General features: G+C 42.4%; 1 protein-coding gene across 1 annotated transcript in view; it reads left to right on the plus strand.

The window, feature by feature from the left end:
* Positions 1–1,899: 1,899 nt before the first annotated feature.
* The window catches only part of LOC121520290, a 62,651-nt gene continuing 45,939 nt past the window's right edge, over positions 1,900–18,611 (plus strand). Inside the window, exons 1-6 of the mRNA XM_041803662.1 lie at positions 1,900–2,455; positions 8,282–8,345; positions 8,960–9,053; positions 11,774–11,845; positions 15,441–15,536; positions 18,181–18,401. Coding sequence (XP_041659596.1) covers positions 1,900–2,455; positions 8,282–8,345; positions 8,960–9,053; positions 11,774–11,845; positions 15,441–15,536; positions 18,181–18,401 — 1,103 coding nt within the window. The remainder of the gene's footprint in view (positions 2,456–8,281; positions 8,346–8,959; positions 9,054–11,773; positions 11,846–15,440; positions 15,537–18,180; positions 18,402–18,611) is intronic.

An 18,611-nucleotide genomic window follows, 5' to 3' on the forward strand; every position in this document is an offset into this window, starting at 1 on the left:
TAATTATAAATATTGATTTAGTTATAATTATTAATCATTGATTTCATATAAGTGTTTCTTTTATCATTTTAATGAATTCCTAGTGATGTTTATCTGTTTTTCCAAAAATGTCAAACATTTGATAAAAGGTACTACAAAAGGTAAACCTTCTAACACTGTAGTGACGTCATCGATGGGTCTGCCCAATCAGAGCCTGTGTTCGGCGGTTCAGAAAGCTCGAGCTCAGTCGTCTCCGAACGGCTCGAGCTCTGCGTCGTCCGTTAGCCTCAGCCGGTAAGTCACCGCTAGACGGTAAATCTGCAGGAAATACCGGTTAAATCAGAGCCACCGGCGGTTATGTGACCGGTGGTGGAACGGGGGACCGGATAGAGTATTTTCACGGTAGAAATCTCGGTTTGATTTCACGGTTTTTAACTTTCTGTCTCTAACGGCTGATTAGCCTCTGCCAACGGCTAACTACCGTTAAAGCTAGCGTTAAATTTACAGAGAGATGTCCGGAATTTAACGATTAAACTGGAAAAAACGGTAATATTAGTCTGATCTCAGATTAACAGTAATATTAGTCTGATCTCAGATTAACAGTAATATTAGTCTGATCTCAGATTAACGGTAATATTAGTCTGATCTCAGATTAACAGTAATATTAGTCTGATCTCAGATTAACGGTAATATTAGTCTGATCTCAGATTAACGGTAATATTAGTCTGATCTCAGATAAACGGTAATATTAGTCAGTTCTCAGATTAACGGTAATATTAGTCTGATCTCAGATAAACGGTAATATTAGTCTGATCTCAGATTAACGGTAATATTAGTCTGATCTCAGATTAACGGTAATATTAGTCTGATCTCAGATTAACAGTAATATTAGTCTGATCTCAGATTAACAGTAATATTAGTCTGATCTCAGATTAACGGTAATATTAGTCTGATCTCAGATTAACAGTAATATTAGTCTGATCTCAGATTAACGGTAATATTAGTCTGATCTCAGATTAACGGTAATATTAGTCTGATCTCAGATTAACGGTAATATTAGTCTGATCTCAGATTAACGGTAATATTAGTCTGATCTCAGATTAACGGTAATATTAGTCTGATCTCAGATTAACGGTAATATTAGTCTGATCTCAGATTAACGGTAATATTAGTCTGATCTCAGATTAACGGTAATATTAGTCTGATCTCAGATTAACGGTAATATTAGTCTGATCTCAGATTAACGGTAATATTAGTCTGATCTCAGATTAACGGTAATATTAGTCTGATCTCAGATTAACGGTAATATTAGTCTGATCTCAGATTAACGGTAATATTAGTCTGATCTCAGATTAACGGTAATATTAGTCTGATCTCAGATTAACGGTAATATTAGTCTGATCTCAGATTAACGGTAATATTAGTCTGATCTCAGATTAACAGTAATATTAGTCTGATCTCAGATTAACAGTAATATTAGTCTGATCTCAGATTAACGATAATATTAGTCTGATCTCAGATTAACGGTAATATTAGTCTGATCTCAGATTAACAGTAATATTAAAACAAGATGGCTGCCATGATGTGAGCGGGTGCTACAAGCTGCAGTCTGCTGGCTCAATTATCTGTCTATTGAGGTCGCTGGGATTTATATTTCCACTCTAAACTCTGCTGATGCTGATGAACCACTTGTGGTGAGCTAATAACGTAAACTATAGCAGCCTTTTGCGTCAAATCAACGAGTTATTCTTTTTACATTGAGTGGAAAAGTTTGCTGGCCCCACAATGAGTGACGCGCAAATTACTCTTCAAAGCGTCCTGGATATGATGCAGCAAATGAAGCTTGATATGATCACACACATGGACACTAAAATGGATCAACTAGGAGCCACTCTGACAAAAATAGATGGCTCACTTAGTATGCTTGGAGAGCAGGTAAACGAGCTTGAGCATAGAGTGAGCTCAAACGAGGATGACATCACAGACCTGGCCAGACGTGTAAAGGTGCTTGAAAAAGAAAACACTGACCTGAAGGCATGGGTTGAAGACGCCGAGAACCGGAGCAGACGCTCCAACCTACGCTTCATCGGCATCCCCGAGAAGGCTGAGGGTAACAACATCCTTGACTTCATGAGTTGTCTGATTCCGCAGCTTCTAGGTGAAGCGAATTTCTCCACTCCTCCGGTGATCGAGCGCTGTCATCGTACCGCAGTCAAGGATACCTCCAGAGCCAAGGGTCCCAGGCCGATCGTGGTAAAGCTCCACTACTTCCAGGACAAGATAAAGATAATGAAACTCTCCAGGGAGAAGAAGGAGCCCCCTCAGTACAAAGGAGCTCGAGTTTACATCTACCCGGACTTCTCCGCTGGTCTGATCCAGAGACGCCGGAGATTTGATGCAGTTAAGAAAAAGCTTCGTGACCGTGACATCAAATATGCCTTGATCTTTCCCTGCACGTTGAGAGTTGTCCATGCTGGTAAGACACTTTTTCTTCGCACTCCCGATGAAGCCGAGTCATTTCTTGGTGAACTTTTTTCCATTGACTCTGATATGACAGCTTAACGCTAGTGGCTAATGACTAGTGCTAACGTCAGCACACAACTTTGTTGGCTAATGAACTTTACTTATCTTTTGGTTTATTTGCCCTTTCTATTACTACTTCACCGTCAGGTGAACTCTTTTGTCTATTTCCCTCCCTGTATTTATTTTACCGCTGGACCGGCAACTTTTTGTTTGTTTGTTCTGTCTTGATTTACAATGTGTTAGTTGGGCTGCTGTGATGCCTGCTGCTTTGCTATTGTTTGCCGTAAAACGTGTCGCAGCTGCCGTAAAACTGTGTAACACTAAAAGAGTTCGGCTGTTCTTTAGTTGATGGGAAAGGATAGTTCCTCACAATAATTTAACATAATCGGGGAAAACTCTGAAAGTTGAAGTTAATAAATTTTGAAGCATCTGAGGTTTCTTATATATTGCTTTTTCCTACTATCATGTCATCAGATGACTTCATAAAGGCCTACTATATTAATTAGTATTAATAAACTTACCTCTTAATTTTCTTTTTTCTCTCTTCCTTTCTTCTAATAAGAATGAGCCATGCAGACTGAGCTAGGAACATGAGCTATGTACCCACTCTTATTCTTACTTTTTTTATGTGTGTGTAGGGGTGTGTGTGGGTGTGTGTGTATGTGTGTGTGTTGCTCTCCTGCTTCTCTCTTCACCTGTCCCTGCTCATTACATATTACTATCAGTGGTGTTGATCTGTGTGCATTTTCTCTGCCACATTACGTGAATACTTATTCTTACTTCATCTCAGAATAATTAAATCTACTAAAGGTCTGCAAGTTATTCACTTGAACATTAGGAGTTTGTCACCTAAAATTGACTTACTGAGAGCCTGGCTCAGCTATAATAAACCTCATGTAATTACTCTTTCTGAAACCTGGTTAAACAGCAATATATCTGATAACGAAGTCACAATTGATAACTATGTCCTATATAGAAAAGATAGGGGTTCAAGAGGAGGGGGTCTTTTGACATATGTATCCTCAAACTTGACTGCAGAACTTATCTCACCAACTGTGAAGCCCTTGCATTTTGAATGCCTTTTTGTTAAAAGTCTTTTCATGAGAACAAACAACTGGTCATAGGAAATATCTATAAACCCCCAAAAGCACCTGCTGAAACAACTGAATGTATCATGTCCACTATTAATTCTTTAGACTGCACTAATGAAAAAATCATATTAGGTGATTTTAACTCCAATTGGGCAGATCATTCATCTCATAATGATCGTAATCTCTTCAACAGCATAAACTTAACCCAACTTATAAGTGAACCTACCAGAGTTGGTCCCAGTTCTTCTTCTCTGCTTGATTGGATCCTAGTTTCCCATCCCGACAGAATTATACAATCTGGGGTATTACCTGATTCTTTCAGTGACCACTCTATGGTTTTTTGTGTTTGGAAAATTAGGATGCCATCTTCCTCCTAAACTTATCAAAGTAAGGAAAACTAATAATATTAACTCTGATCTCTATATTCAAGATATCTTAAACATCAACTGGGAAAGATTTCAACTAATACCATTTGTTGAAGATGCCTGGAATTTCCTCTATACTGAGCTTGTTGAGATAATTAATAAACATGCTCCCTGGAAAACAATTAAAGTCAAGGGTCCACATTTACCTTGGATAAAAGGAGATCTTATACATTTATTCAAACAAAGAGACAAGGCATGGAAAAAATACCGTGCAACAAATGATTCTGCTGACTTGAATGCTTATAAAGAGCTGAGGAATAAATGTAAAAGCAATACAAGAAATGCTAAGGCAAATTTCTACAAGGACTGTCTGTCAACTAATTTTAAGAACCCAAAGCAATTTTGGAAGAGAATCAATAGTATAACCAACAAACCCACAAAAAATAATACTACTCATATCAAAATGAACAATGAAACTGTCAGTGAACCATCTTTAATTGCAGAGGCATTTAGCCAACACTTCTCCACCATCGGTAGCTCCCAGTCTAGTCACCCTCACTCTGACTGTAACCCGACTCAGACCAGAGGTGACAGCTCCTTCTCCTTTAGAACAATCACACCAACTGATGTCCAACAGGTCATTGATGGTATAAGCTCTGGATGCAGTGCTGGTCCAGATGGTCTGGAGATTAAGTTCCTTAAACTTGCCTCGCATGTTTTATCATTTCCCCTGGCTGATTTATTTAACTTATCTTTTTCAACTGGTAAAACTCCCCCATCCTGGAAATGTGCTAGAGTAATTCCTATCCATAAAGGGGGGGACCCCACAGACATCAATAATTATAGACCTATCTCAATTATTAATAGCATAGCAAAAATTTTTGAAAAACTAATTTTTAATCAACTATCTAAATATCTTACTGATCATAACCTATTATCACCTCACCAATCTGGTTTTAGACCAAACCACTCGACCACCACAGCTCTCTTAAAATTTACCAATGACATACAGTCATCATCCGATAGTAATATGCCTACAGGTGCTATATTCATTGACCTTGCTAAAGCATTTGACATGGTAGATCATTATCTCCTCTTAGATAAACTACATGCTATTGGTCTCTCCACTGACTCCTTGTTATTTTTCAACTCGTTTCTTAATTATAGAAGTCAATGTGTTTCTTTTCAGGGCAGCCAGTCAGACTTTAAGATTATTGACAAAGGTGTACCGCAAGGTTCATCTTTAGGTCCTCTTTTATTCTCCATCTTCATCAATGACCTCCCACAAGTCTGTTCTGACTGTCAAATTCATTTATATGTGGACGATACTGTAATATACTCCTCCAGTTCGGACATTTCACAAATTCAGTATTCATTACAATCTGATTTTAATCTAGTCCAAAAATGGTTCTTTGCCAATAAGCTTCTTCTGAACAAGAAAAAATCATATTTTATGTTGTTTTGCACTCAACCAAATTCTGTTCCTTTAACAAAAACTGGTATATTAATTTCCTGGATGGAACAGCAGTAGAAAAAGTAGATAAATTTAAATATTTAGGCCTTTGGCTAGATTCTCAGTTATCTTTCAAACCTCATATCAACTTAATCTCTATGAAAATATATGGTTGTCTAAAGTCACTTTATCGTTCTGTTGAATGTTTTTCCCCGCAAGTCCGGAGAAGAATCGTGACACAGTTGTTGCTGCCAATCCTTGACTATGCCGATGTTATTTATAGTAACACCCCGGAAACAAATCTTCGTCCTCTCAATACTTTATATAATAGTCTCTGTAGATTTGTTCTCAGGTGTCCATACAGGACCCATCACTGTTTAATGTATGAGTCTTTGAATTGGCTGGCTCCCAAAGCCAGAAGGAAATTTCATTGGTTGTTATTTACTTTTAAATGTATTTATTTTAATTTTCCTACGTATTTGAAGCAATTCTTAATTCCTTTCAGTTCACAGTATAGCCTAAGGAATACAGATCACTTATTTTTCTTTACTCCAAGAATCAGATAAGAACTTGGTCGCGTGCATTTAAGTTTAAAGCTCCATCAGATTGGAATAATCTACCTTACTCACTTAGATCTATCACCTCTTTTCATATTTTTAAATCATCTTTACTTATTCATTGTCAAACATCCTGCTCCTGCTTTTGACTCTTTTTCTTTGTTGGATTCAGTCTGTCTGGACTGACTCTCCTCTTGTTCATGCTTGTGTACCTTATATCTAGATACATTAACTGTGCTTTACAATGTATCTTGATGTTGAGTACCCTATGTGTATATGAATTGTACAGTACGTATGAATATATATGTACATGTATATTGTGTATTTGGGGGGTGGGTGGCTAGGCTTGGGGGAGCATTAAGTGTGAGTGATTGTGAGTGTGTGTGTGCAGTGGGTGTCTTTACGTTTAAATGTTTCTGTATTGTGTTTTGGATTTATCTCTAATTATGATTTTGTACTACTGATGAATGTATTTGTTTTGTAAGGACCCCCTTGAAAATGAGATGATGCATCTCAAGGGGCTATCCTTGAAATAAATAAACAAATAAACAAATAATAAATAAAATTAGTCTGATCTCAGATTAACCGTAATATTAGTCTGATCTCAGATTAACGATAATATTAGTCTGATCTCAGATTAACGGTAATATTAGTCTGATCTCAGATTAACGGTAATATTAGTCAGTTCTCAGATTAACGGTAATATTAGTCTCATCTCAGATTAACGGTAATATTAGTCTGATCTCAGATAAACGGTAATATTAGTCTGATCTCAGATAAACGGTAATATTAGTCAGTTCTCAGATTAACAGTAATATTAGTCTGATCTCAGATTAACGGTAATATTAGTCTGATCTCAGATAAACGGTAATATTAGTCTGATCTCAGATAAACGGTAATATTAGTCAGTTCTCAGATTAACGGTAATATTAGTCTGATCTCAGATAAACGGTAATATTAGTCAGTTCTCAGATTAACGGTAATATTAGTCTGATCTCAGATTAACGGTAATATTAGTCTGATCTCAGATTAACCGTAATATTAGTCTGATCTCAGATTAACGGTAATATTAGTCTGATCTCAGATTAACCGTAATATTAGTCTGATCTCAGATTAACCGTAATATTAGTCTGATCTCAGATTAACCGTAATATTAGTCTGATCTCAGATTAACGGTAATATTAGTCTGATCTCAGATAAACGGTAATATTAGTCAGTTCTCAGATTAACGGTAATATTAGTCTGATCTCAGATTAACGGTAATATTAGTCTGATCTCAGATTAACGGTAATATTAGTCTGATCTCAGATAAACGGTAATATTAGTCTGATCTCAGATAAACGGTAATATTAGTCAGTTCTCAGATTAACGGTAATATTAGTCTGATCTCAGATTAACGGTAATATTAGTCTGATCTCAGATAAACGGTAATATTAGTCAGTTCTCAGATTAACGGTAATATTAGTCTGATCTCAGATTAACGGTAATATTAGTCTGATCTCAGATTAACGGTAATATTAGTCTGATCTCAGATAAACGGTAATATTAGTCTGATCTCAGATAAACGGTAATATTAGTCAGTTCTCAGATTAACGGTAATATTAGTCTGATCTCAGATTAACGGTAATATTAGTCTGATCTCAGATAAACGGTAATATTAGTCAGTTCTCAGATTAACGGTAATATTAGTCTGATCTCAGATTAACGGTAATATTAGTCAGTTCTCAGATTAACCGTAATATTAGTCCGATCTCAGATTAACGGTAATATTAGTCTGATCTCAGATAAACGGTAATATTAGTCTGATCTCAGATAAACGGTAATATTAGTCAGTTCTCAGATTAACGGTAATATTAGTCTGATCTCAGATTAACGGTAATATTAGTCTGATCTCAGATTAACGGTAATATTAATCTGATCTCAGATTAACGGTAATATTAGTCAGTTCTCAGATTAACGGTAATATTAGTCCGATCTCAGATTAACGGTAATATTAGTCTGATCTCAGATAAACGGTAATATTAGTCTGATCTCAGATTAACGGTAATATTAGTCTGATCTCAGATTAACAGAAAGATTTAAAAGAATAAAGGCATCAAACTGATCATCACAGAGATGGACAGAGTGCTTAAACTGGTATTTTCACAGTGATAATCTGTTCAGAATGCTGCAAACGATTCGGATTCTATTCCTTACCTTACTATGAGATTTAATCTCAGATTAATCTGTAATCCCTGAAACCAACCAGCACTGACAGTTGGATTATGATTGATCTTCCTGTGACCTGACGTGTGTTTGTTCAGTTCGTCTCAGCAGCAGTCCACTGTTTCAGCATCCAATCAGCAGCCAGCATGAGCAGCAGAAGCCGCAGGTCCTGGTGAGATATGTCCCACACCTGCCCGCACGCCTGTCACACGCCTGTCACACACCTGTCACACACAGTCCCTCACCTGCCCGCACGCCTGTCACACGCCTGTCACACACCTGTCACACACCTGTCACACACCTGTCACACACCTGTCACACACAGTCCCTCACCTGCCCGCACGCCTGTCACACACCTGTCACACACCTGTCACACACAGTCCCTCACCTGCCCGCACGCCTGTCACACACCTGTCACACACAGTCCCTCACCTGCCCGCACGCCTGTCACACACCTGTCACACACACCTGTTAAATAAGTTCGTGCTTTAATCGACTTAGCCTCCACCAGCCCTATCTTCATGTGTCCTTTTCATTGGAATAGACATGAATTCATCCTCTAGAGGGCGCTTTCCTGACCTCCTTTCCTCTGCTGCTGTCTGGGTGGTCTGTCCCTGTACGGGGGGGCACTAACATAATGGACACATCTATGATCACCCAGTCTTTCCTCAGTCACATGCTTCACAAACTCTTCTTCTCTGTTGTTTTGCTGCTCTGGCTTAACCTTCATGTACCCCCCCCCCCATTAGTCTGAGCTCTAATGCAGCATGTCGTTTCCTCTTTCAGCACGCTGCGTTCCTCCAGCTTCCTGAGACAGAGAGGACTGGGGGGACGACTGGACAGACGGGCTCTACAGAAGCCTGGATGGACAAAAGACGAGGTAACTTGTCCTTTGGACCCACTCACATTTAGGCCAGTTGGCCTCTACAGTGCTGAAACATACACTAATATAGGATAGAATATACTAGAATATTACATAACACATTACAAAATTATTCCTGGGTTTCAGTGATGTACTGTTTTTGCGGCCGCCATCTTTGGGACCTAGCGCCATCAACTGGTCCCAGAGAAAAAAAGGCCAGTTTCACATCTGTGCTGAAATAAAACAGTGTACATCTAAAAGGATGCAGTAAATTCACTGTTGGTTATTCTATATCACAACAAAACAGTTCTTTAAAATGAGGATGAAGGTAAAAACTGAAACAGACTCCTCTTTCTAATAAGTGTTGGCTTTTTGTCAACATATTTTTAAACCATAGCCTCACTAGCATGCTCCTGAGGTAAGGACAGGAAAGGGTTGCCTTTCTAAAGGGAAACTTTTCTGGATTTCTTCCCCCAAAAAATCCTGCTAAACCGAGGTAATCAGGCCTCACATTCACCGGTCAATGAGGCTACGCTACACCGCGGGCTAGCAGGCCTCACATTCACCGGTCAATGAGGCTATGCTCCATCATACAGCAGGGCACATTTATCAGACCGGCCATTTTCCTCATGGTGAGACAGCAAAGATAAAGAAAGTCGCCGGTTGCCTGTGCCTGAGAGACATAATCAGCTCCACATCTGATTAGAAACTTTACGGATCCTGAAGCCTCCTCCACTGGGGCCTCATGCTGCACTGTGTTTACCCCCAGTTTCTTTCTTGCTCGGTCCTCCTCCCTTGAATTCAAATGTATTTATTTGATAGGGACGATGCAGTTTAACATCGTTCCATGACAGAGCATGAATCTGATGGGCTGCACAGAGAGTTTATAGCAGTTGCTAATTTCCAACTCTTGTCCCTAGTTGGGCCTCTAAGTAAACAGTTCATAAAATGTACAACATTAAGAGTTTACAGAATAACAGGACAATAAATACATATCCTTATGAAAACCAAAGAAATTCTGTAAACCAGTTCAAATAGGAAGTTAAAAACAAGGCAGTCTAAGAATGATTACAGCTCTGGTTTGCTTCCAACCAGCACTTGACCTTTGACCTTTGTAGTGAAGGCTTTTAAATCTGTGATTGGTTTGAGTTGGGTCGGTAATGAATTCCAGAGTTTACAGCCTTTATAAGAGAAAGCTGTCCAAATGTTGGCCTGTGTTTTCGTATGCTACAGTTTCTGTTCACTGAGCTTCTTGTTGCTCTGCTGCTGCTCTGTCTTTGAACACATTTGGATCAGGGTTCAGGGCAAACATTATTAATACACTTAAAAACTAATTTGAGGAAAGAGAGGCGCATGAAGCTCTCAAAGCTCAGTAGATTGTATTTTTTCTAAACGTGGCAGTGATGCCAGCGGATGGCTTTTCTGTCCATTATTTTTAGGGCTCTACTGTACAAGGATGAAAGATCTCTGATTCCCCTGTCCCTCCCAGTGTATTCTGGTTTTAGTCCTGTTGGTCCTGGTATGCTGGCAGCTGTTAGGGCCAAACAAAGACCTGGGCTGTGTCCGAAATCACTCCCTATTCACTACATAGTGCACTGTATAGTGAATACGCCATTGTGTAGTGGTGTCTGAATTCTGAGTGAGCATTGTTATTCACTATATAGTGCACTCATTCTATCCCACAATGCATTGTGAAAAGTAGTGAACAACCGATGGTCACTAGCCCAGCAATATTTCCCATAATGCATCGCGGTTGCTGCTCTCAAACATGGCGGACGAAAGAGAGGAGCACAGGAACATACTGTATATAAAAACTTTTAAAATGCTTTTTTGTTTGTTGATTTTACCAAATCTGTAAGAAAATATTAAGGATTCAAAATGGAGTAACTTTCTCCCTCTATGATGATAAGAAGACATGAGACCATCATCTTTGTGCAAAAATAAAAGATGATACATACAAAGATGTCTATTAGTCACTATAGTATAGTTATTTTTTGTGAAAATGTTACATTTTGTATCAGTTTTAATTGAAATTCTGCCATTAATTTCGATCCTCAGCCGTTGTCAAGGAAGTCTACGAGCCGTTGCTGCTAAACGTTTCAATTGTGAGACGTCGATGACATCATCGCCTGCGGCCGGAGTAGTGTCCGAAATCATTTTTGTGTTTTGCAGTTGAGTCCACTATTTAGTCCACTACATGCTGCTCACTATAGAGTGGACAGGGAGGAGGGAATGAGTGAGTGGTTTCAGACACAGCCCTGGACTCTGTCAGCCAGTGGCAGCCATTATCATTGTTTACTGCCTCTCCTGTGCACTCAAAGGGTGTGACAAGCATCTCAACAAGTCGGGGCGAGGGAGTAAGCCCTGCCCCTCAACCAATCATGGCAGAGAAGTCAGAGGTGGATCTGATTGGTGGGTGATACCTGGAGCGGTAGAGAATTTCAGGCTGCTGATTACTGAGGCGCACCATCTCTACCTTAGAGCTGCTTATAGATATACGGATGTTTGGTAGGGTTTTCTACCAAACAGTTACCGACTGCAGGCCTGAGAACAGAACCACGATGATGTCATCAATATGACAGAGTCAGCATGCTGGACAAGTACTCTGATCACATGACAGGAAGTGTGGTTCAGGTCAGACTCAGCTATAACACGCCACCACTGTCAAAAGGGATTGTTGAGAGGACGGTCATATCTGTGAAGATGATGATGATGATGATGATGATATCTGTCCTCAGGATGAGAAGCTGTTCAAGCTGATGAAGGAGTTTGGACCAAACAGCTGGCCTTCAGTTTCTCTCCATTTTAAAGTGAGTGCTTTTATTTTGTAGAGCTAAAACCAACATCCTGCTTTCTTTTAGGTAAAAAAATCATCAATGTCCAAGCCCAGCTTAAGTCCTTGTTGTGACGTGACTAACCATGTTTGATGCTCTGACACCCCTACCTCCCCACTGTACTTGAATCAGAACCCCCCTACCTCCTCATTGTACTTGAATCAGGACACCCCTACCTCCCCATTCAACTACAATCAGGACACCCCTACCTCCCCGTTCTAGTAGAATCAGGACACCCCTACCTCCCCGTTCTAGTAGAATCAGGACACCCCTACCTCCCCGTTCTACTAGAATCAGGATACCCCTACCTCCCCATTCTACTAGAATCAGGATACCCCTACCTCCCCATTCTACTAGAATCAGGACACCCCTACCTCCCCCTTCTAGTAGAATCAGGACACCCCTACCTCCCCCTTCTAGTAGAATCAGGACACCCCTACCTCCCCACTGTACTTGAATCAGAACCCCCCTACCTCCCCCTTCTAGTAGAATCAGGACACCCCTACCTCCCCATTCAACTACAATCAGGACACCCCTAACCCCCATTCAACTTGAATCAGGACACCCCTACCTCCCCGTTCTATTAGAATCAGGATACCCCTACCTCCCCATTCAACTACAATCAGGACACCCCTACCACCCCATTCAACTACAATCAGGACACCCCTACCTCCCCATTCAACTACAATCAGGACACCCCTACCTCCCCATTCAACTACAATCAGAACCCCCCTACCTCCCCATTCTACTAGAATCAGGACAACCCTACCTCCCCACTATACTTGAATCAAAACCCCCCTACCTCCCCATTCAACTACAATCAGGACACCCCTACCTCCCCATTCTACTACAATCAGGACACCCCTACCTCCCCATTCTACTAGAATCAGGACACCCCTACCTCCCCACTGTACTTGAATCAGAACCCCCCTACCTCCCCATTCTACTAGAATCAGGATACCCCTACCTCCCCATTCTACTAGAATCAGGACACCCCTACCTCCCCCTTCTAGTAGAATCAGGACACCCCTACCTCCCCACTGTACTTGAATCAGAACCCCCCTACCTCCCCCTTCTAGTAGAATCAGGACACCCCTACCTCCCCATTCAACTACAATCAGGACACCCCTAACCCCCATTCAACTTGAATCAGGACACCCCTACCTCCCCGTTCTACTAGAATCAGGATGCCCCTACCTCCCCATTCAACTACAATCAGGACACCCCTACCTCCCCATTCAACTACAATCAGGACACCCCTACCTCCCCATTCAACTACAATCAGGACACCCCTACCTCCCCATTCAACTACAATCAGAACCCCCTACCTCCCCATTCTACTAGAATCAGGACACCCCTACCTCCCCACTATACTTGAATCAGAACCCCCCTACCTCCCCATTCAACTACAATCAGGACACCCCTACCTCCCCATTCTACTACAATCAGGACACCCCTACCTCCCCATTCTACTAGAATCCATACACCCCTACCTCCCCACTGTACTTGAATCAGAACCCCCCTACCTCCCCATTCTACTAGAATCAGGACACCCCTACCTCCCCACTATACTTGAATCAAAACCCCCCTACCTCCCCATTTTACTAGAATCAGGACACCCCTACCTCCCCATTGTACTTGAATCAGGACACCCCTAACCCCCATTCAACTTGAATCGGGACACCCCTCCCTCCCCATTCTGCTTGAATCAGGACACCCCTACCCCCAATTCTGCTTGAATCAGAACACCCCTAACCCCCTATTCTGTCAGAATCAGGATACCCCTACTTCTCTATTCTGTTAGAATCAGGACACCCCTACCTCTCCCTTCTAGTAGAATCAGGACACCCCTACCCTTCTTTTCTACTTGAATCAGGACACCCCTACCCTTCTTTTCTACTTGAATCAGGACACTCCTACCCTTCTTTTCTACTTGAATCAGGACACCCCTACCCTTCTTTTCTACTTGAATCAGGACACTCCTACCCTTCTTTTCTACTTGAATCAGGACACCCCTATTTTCTTTTCTACTAGAATCAGGACACCCCTATTTTCTTTTCTACTTGAATCAGGACACCCCTACCCTTCTTTTCTACTTGAATCAGGACACCCCTACCCTTCTTTTCTGCTAGAATCAGGGCACCCCTACCCTTCTTTTCTGCTAGAATCAGGACACCCCTACCCTTCTTTTCTGCTTGAATCAGGACACCCCTACCCTTCTTTTCTACTTGAATCAGGACACCCCTACCCTTCTTTTCTGCTAGAATCAGGACACCCCTACCCTTCTTTTCTGCTAGAATCAGGACACCCCTACCCTTCTTTTCTACTTGAATCAGGACACCCCTACCCTTCTTTTCTACTTGAATCAGGACACTCCTACTCTTCTTTTCTACTAGAATCAGGACACCCCTATTTTCTTTTCTACTTGAATCAGGACCCTCCTACCCTTCTTTTCTACTTGAATCAGGACACCCCTACCCTTCTTTTCTGCTAGAATCAGGACACCCCTACCCTTCTTTTCTACTTGAATCAGGACACTCCTACCTCTGCATTCTACTAGAATGAGAACTCCCAACTCCTAGACATGAATGTGAATGTAGGGATGGGCCCAAATGGGACTGGCATAGAGGCTGATTTGTGCAGTTTGCTTTCTAGTGAAGAAGGACAGACTGAATATCAGTGACACACATGTTACACTGTATGTCTTTTCTGTGTATCAGGGTCAAAGGTCAGATGTTGACTATCAAATAATGTCACTGTATGTCCTCTTGTTATGCACCCATCTAGGGGGAAGGTACCTAACATAAGTAGAAAAAGTAAATGTTTTTTTCCCAGTCCCCAAACTAACAGTCAGAATCTAAAGAAGTGTTACAACGTTTATTTACAATATTTTAAATTAAACAGGCCACTCAATAGGCTATAAATTCAAACAAAAGACTGGATTCAAACTAAGGAGGCGATCTAGCACTCAAAAGTAAAATTTATCCAAAAAAAAATAACAGAGTTACCAGAAGGAACTAACTAAGAATACAAAACACAATCAAAGCTACTGCTAAACTATTCTGAAATGCAAAGAAACTCAGTTAACTCTAAGGTTTTGGTTTTGGCTGGGAGCAAACAAGGGGATGCTGCTGTCAGTCGGGCTCTTTGTCAGCTGCAGGCCGCCGTATTTTAAAGAGTGGAGAGCCAATCAGCGCCAGGTCTCTTTACCGCCCCCCCTAGCGACCAATTACGCATCACCACCTGTAGACAACAAAGATCCACTCACACGACAGACCACACACTCACGAACACATGGGACGAACAGAAGACTCACTCTCACACGAAACAAGACAAAGATCCACACAGCAACAGAGCACTCACTCCTACACAAAAGAACAGAACAAACTACAAAACACAGCGATACAAAAACTCAACAAAGCCACAGCCGTAACACCTCTCTGTGTATCAGGGTCAAAGGTCAGATGTTGACTATCAAATAATGTCACTGTATGTCCTCTCTGTGTATCAGGGTCAAAGGTCAGATGTAGACTATCAAATATTGTTACTGTATATTTTCTCTGTGTATCAGGGTCAAAGGTCAAATGTGGACTGTCAGAGGAGATGGCAGCAGATCAAGAATCCAGAGCTGATCAAAGGACCCTGGACCCAGGATGAGGATGAAAGGGTAACGGACCAGGGACTGATCAAACTACAACACTATATTGTCTTTTACAGTTTAACAGTGTTGTACTAGTTTGGACACCTAAGATGACACCCAGCATATTATGAAAAATAGCACTGCTGCTAACAAACATTATACTATAAGGTACTTTAACTTACAATACTGTACTACACCAGACCAGTGTTTCCCAACCATATCTTCTTTCTCCGTGAATCCCAACTCTGATGACAACAGACCAAACTTCCTGTGAAGCCCATCTCCTATGACAACAGACCTAACTTCCTGTGAAGCCCATCTCCTATGACAACAGACCTAACTTCCTGTGACGCCCATCTCTGATGACAGCAGACCTAACTTCCTGTGAATCCCATCTCTGATGACAACAGACCTAACTTTCTGTGACGCGCATGTCTCATGCCAACAGACCTGACTTTCTGTGACGCCCATGTCTGATGACAACAGACCTGACTTCCTGTGACGCCCATCTCTGATGACAACAGACCTAACTTCCTGTGACGCCCATCTCTGATGACAGCAGACCTAACTTCCTGTGAAGCCCATCTCCTATGACAGCAGACCTAACTTCCTGTGACACCCATCTCCTATGACAGCAGACCTAACTTTCTGTGACGCCCATGTCTCATGACAACAGACCTGACTTTCTGTGACGCCCATGTCTCATGACAACAGACCTGACTTCCTGTGACGCCCATCTCCTATGACAACAGACCTGACTTCCTGTGAAGCCCATCTCTGATGACAACAGACCTAACTTCCTGTGACGCCCATCTCTGATGACAGCAGACCTAACTTCCTGTGAAGCCCATCTCCTATGACAGCAGACCTAACTTCCTGTGAAGCCCATCTCCTATGACAGCAGACCTAACTTTCTGTGACGCCCATGTCTCATGACAACAGACCTGACTTTCTGTGACGCCCATGTCTGATGACAGCAGACCTAACTTCCTGTGACACCCATCTCCTATGACAGCAGACCTAACTTTCTGTGACGCCCATGTCTCATGACAACAGACCTGACTTTCTGTGACGCCCATGTCTCATGACAACAGACCTGACTTCCTGTGACGCCCATCTCCTATGACAACAGACCTGACTTCCTGTGAAGCCCATCTCTGATGACAACAGACCTAACTTCCTGTGACGCCCATCTCTGATGACAGCAGACCTAACTTCCTGTGAAGCCCATCTCCTATGACAGCAGACCTAACTTCCTGTGAAGCCCATCTCCTATGACAGCAGACCTAACTTTCTGTGACGCCCATGTCTCATGACAACAGACCTGACTTTCTGTGACGCCCATGTCTGATGACAACAGACCTGACTTCCTGTGACGCCCATGTCTGATGACAACAGACCTAACTTCCTGTGAAGCCCATCTCCTATGACAGCAGACCTAACTTCCTGTGACGCCCATCTCCTATGACAGCAGACCTAACTTCCTGTGACGCCCATCTCCTATGACAGCAGACCTAACTTCCTGTGACGCCCATCTCTGATGACAGCAGACCTAACTTCCTGTGACGCCCATCTCCTATGACAGCAGACCTAACTTCCTGTGACGCCCATCTCCTATGACAGCAGACCTAACTTCCTGTGACGCCCATCTCCTATGACAGCAGACCTAACTTCCTGTGACGCCCATCTCCTATGACAGCAGACCTAACTTCCTGTGACGCCCATCTCCTATGACAGCAGACCTAACTTCCTGTGACGCCCATCTCTGATGACAGCAGACCTAACTTCCTGTGACGCCCATCTCCTATGACAGCAGACCTAACTTCCTGTGACGCCCATCTCCTATGACAGCAGACCTAACTTCCTGTGACGCCCATCTCCTATGACAGCAGACCTAACTTCCTGTGACGCCCATCTCCTATGACAGCAGACCTAACTTCCTGTGACGCCCATCTCCTATGACAGCAGACCTAACTTCCTGTGACGCCCATGTCTCATGACAACAGACCTGACTTTCTGTGACGCCCATGTCTCATGACAACAGACCTGACTTTCTGTGACGCCCATGTCTCATGACAACAGACCTGACTTCCTGTGACGCCCATGTCTCATGACAACAGACCTGACTTCCTGTGATGCCCATCTCCTATGACAGCAGACTTAACTTTCTGTGACGCCCATGTCTCATGACAACAGACCTAACTTTCTGTGACGCCCATCTCCTATGACAGCAGACCTAACTTCCTGTGACGCCCATGTCTCATGACAACAGACCTGACTTCCTGTGACGCCCATCTCTGATGACAGCAGACCTAACTTCCTGTGATGCCCATCTCCTATGACAGCAGACCTAACTTCCTGTGACGCCCATCTCCTATGACAGCAGACCTAACTTCCTGTGACGCCCATCTCCTATGACAGCAGACCTAACTTCCTGTGACGCCCATCTCTGATGACAGCAGACCTAACTTCCTGTAACATTTCGTCCCTGATAATGGCGTCAAACAGATTGCTTTCCAACATTGCAGCTGTTTCCTCTTACTGTTTTTATTTTAGAGTTCCTGATGACTCGTTAATAGTGATCTCTCACTGGACTCTGCACTCATTGATCAGAAAATGACAAAGCCCAATGGTGTGATGACTGTGCATTATGATGTTACTTCCTGTTCAGCTCATTGATCTGGTGCAAAAGTATGGCGTAAAGCGTTGGTCACTGATCGCCCAACACCTGCACAGTCGGAACGGGAAGCAGTGTCGAGAGCGCTGGCATAACCACCTCAACCCCATGGTGAAGAAGAGCCACTGGACGCTGGAGGAGGACCGCATCATCTGTGAGGCGCACAGACTGCTGGGAAACCGCTGGGCCGACATCTCCAAGCTGCTGCCAGGCAGGTAGGCAAAGCAGCAAGGTGTCCTAATGACAGAGGTTTCCACAGTTACTGTCTCTGAAACCACTGACTCATTCCCTACTCTCTATCCACTCTATAGTGAGCAGCGAAGTGGACTATAAAGAGCACCATAGTGGACTACATAGAGGACTATAGAGAGGACTATAGTGGACTATAAAGAGGACTATAGTGGACTACATAGAGGACTATAGAG

This window comes from Cheilinus undulatus, linkage group 13, assembly GCF_018320785.1.
Source record: "Cheilinus undulatus linkage group 13, ASM1832078v1, whole genome shotgun sequence".
NCBI classification, from domain to species: domain Eukaryota; kingdom Metazoa; phylum Chordata; class Actinopteri; order Labriformes; family Labridae; genus Cheilinus; species Cheilinus undulatus.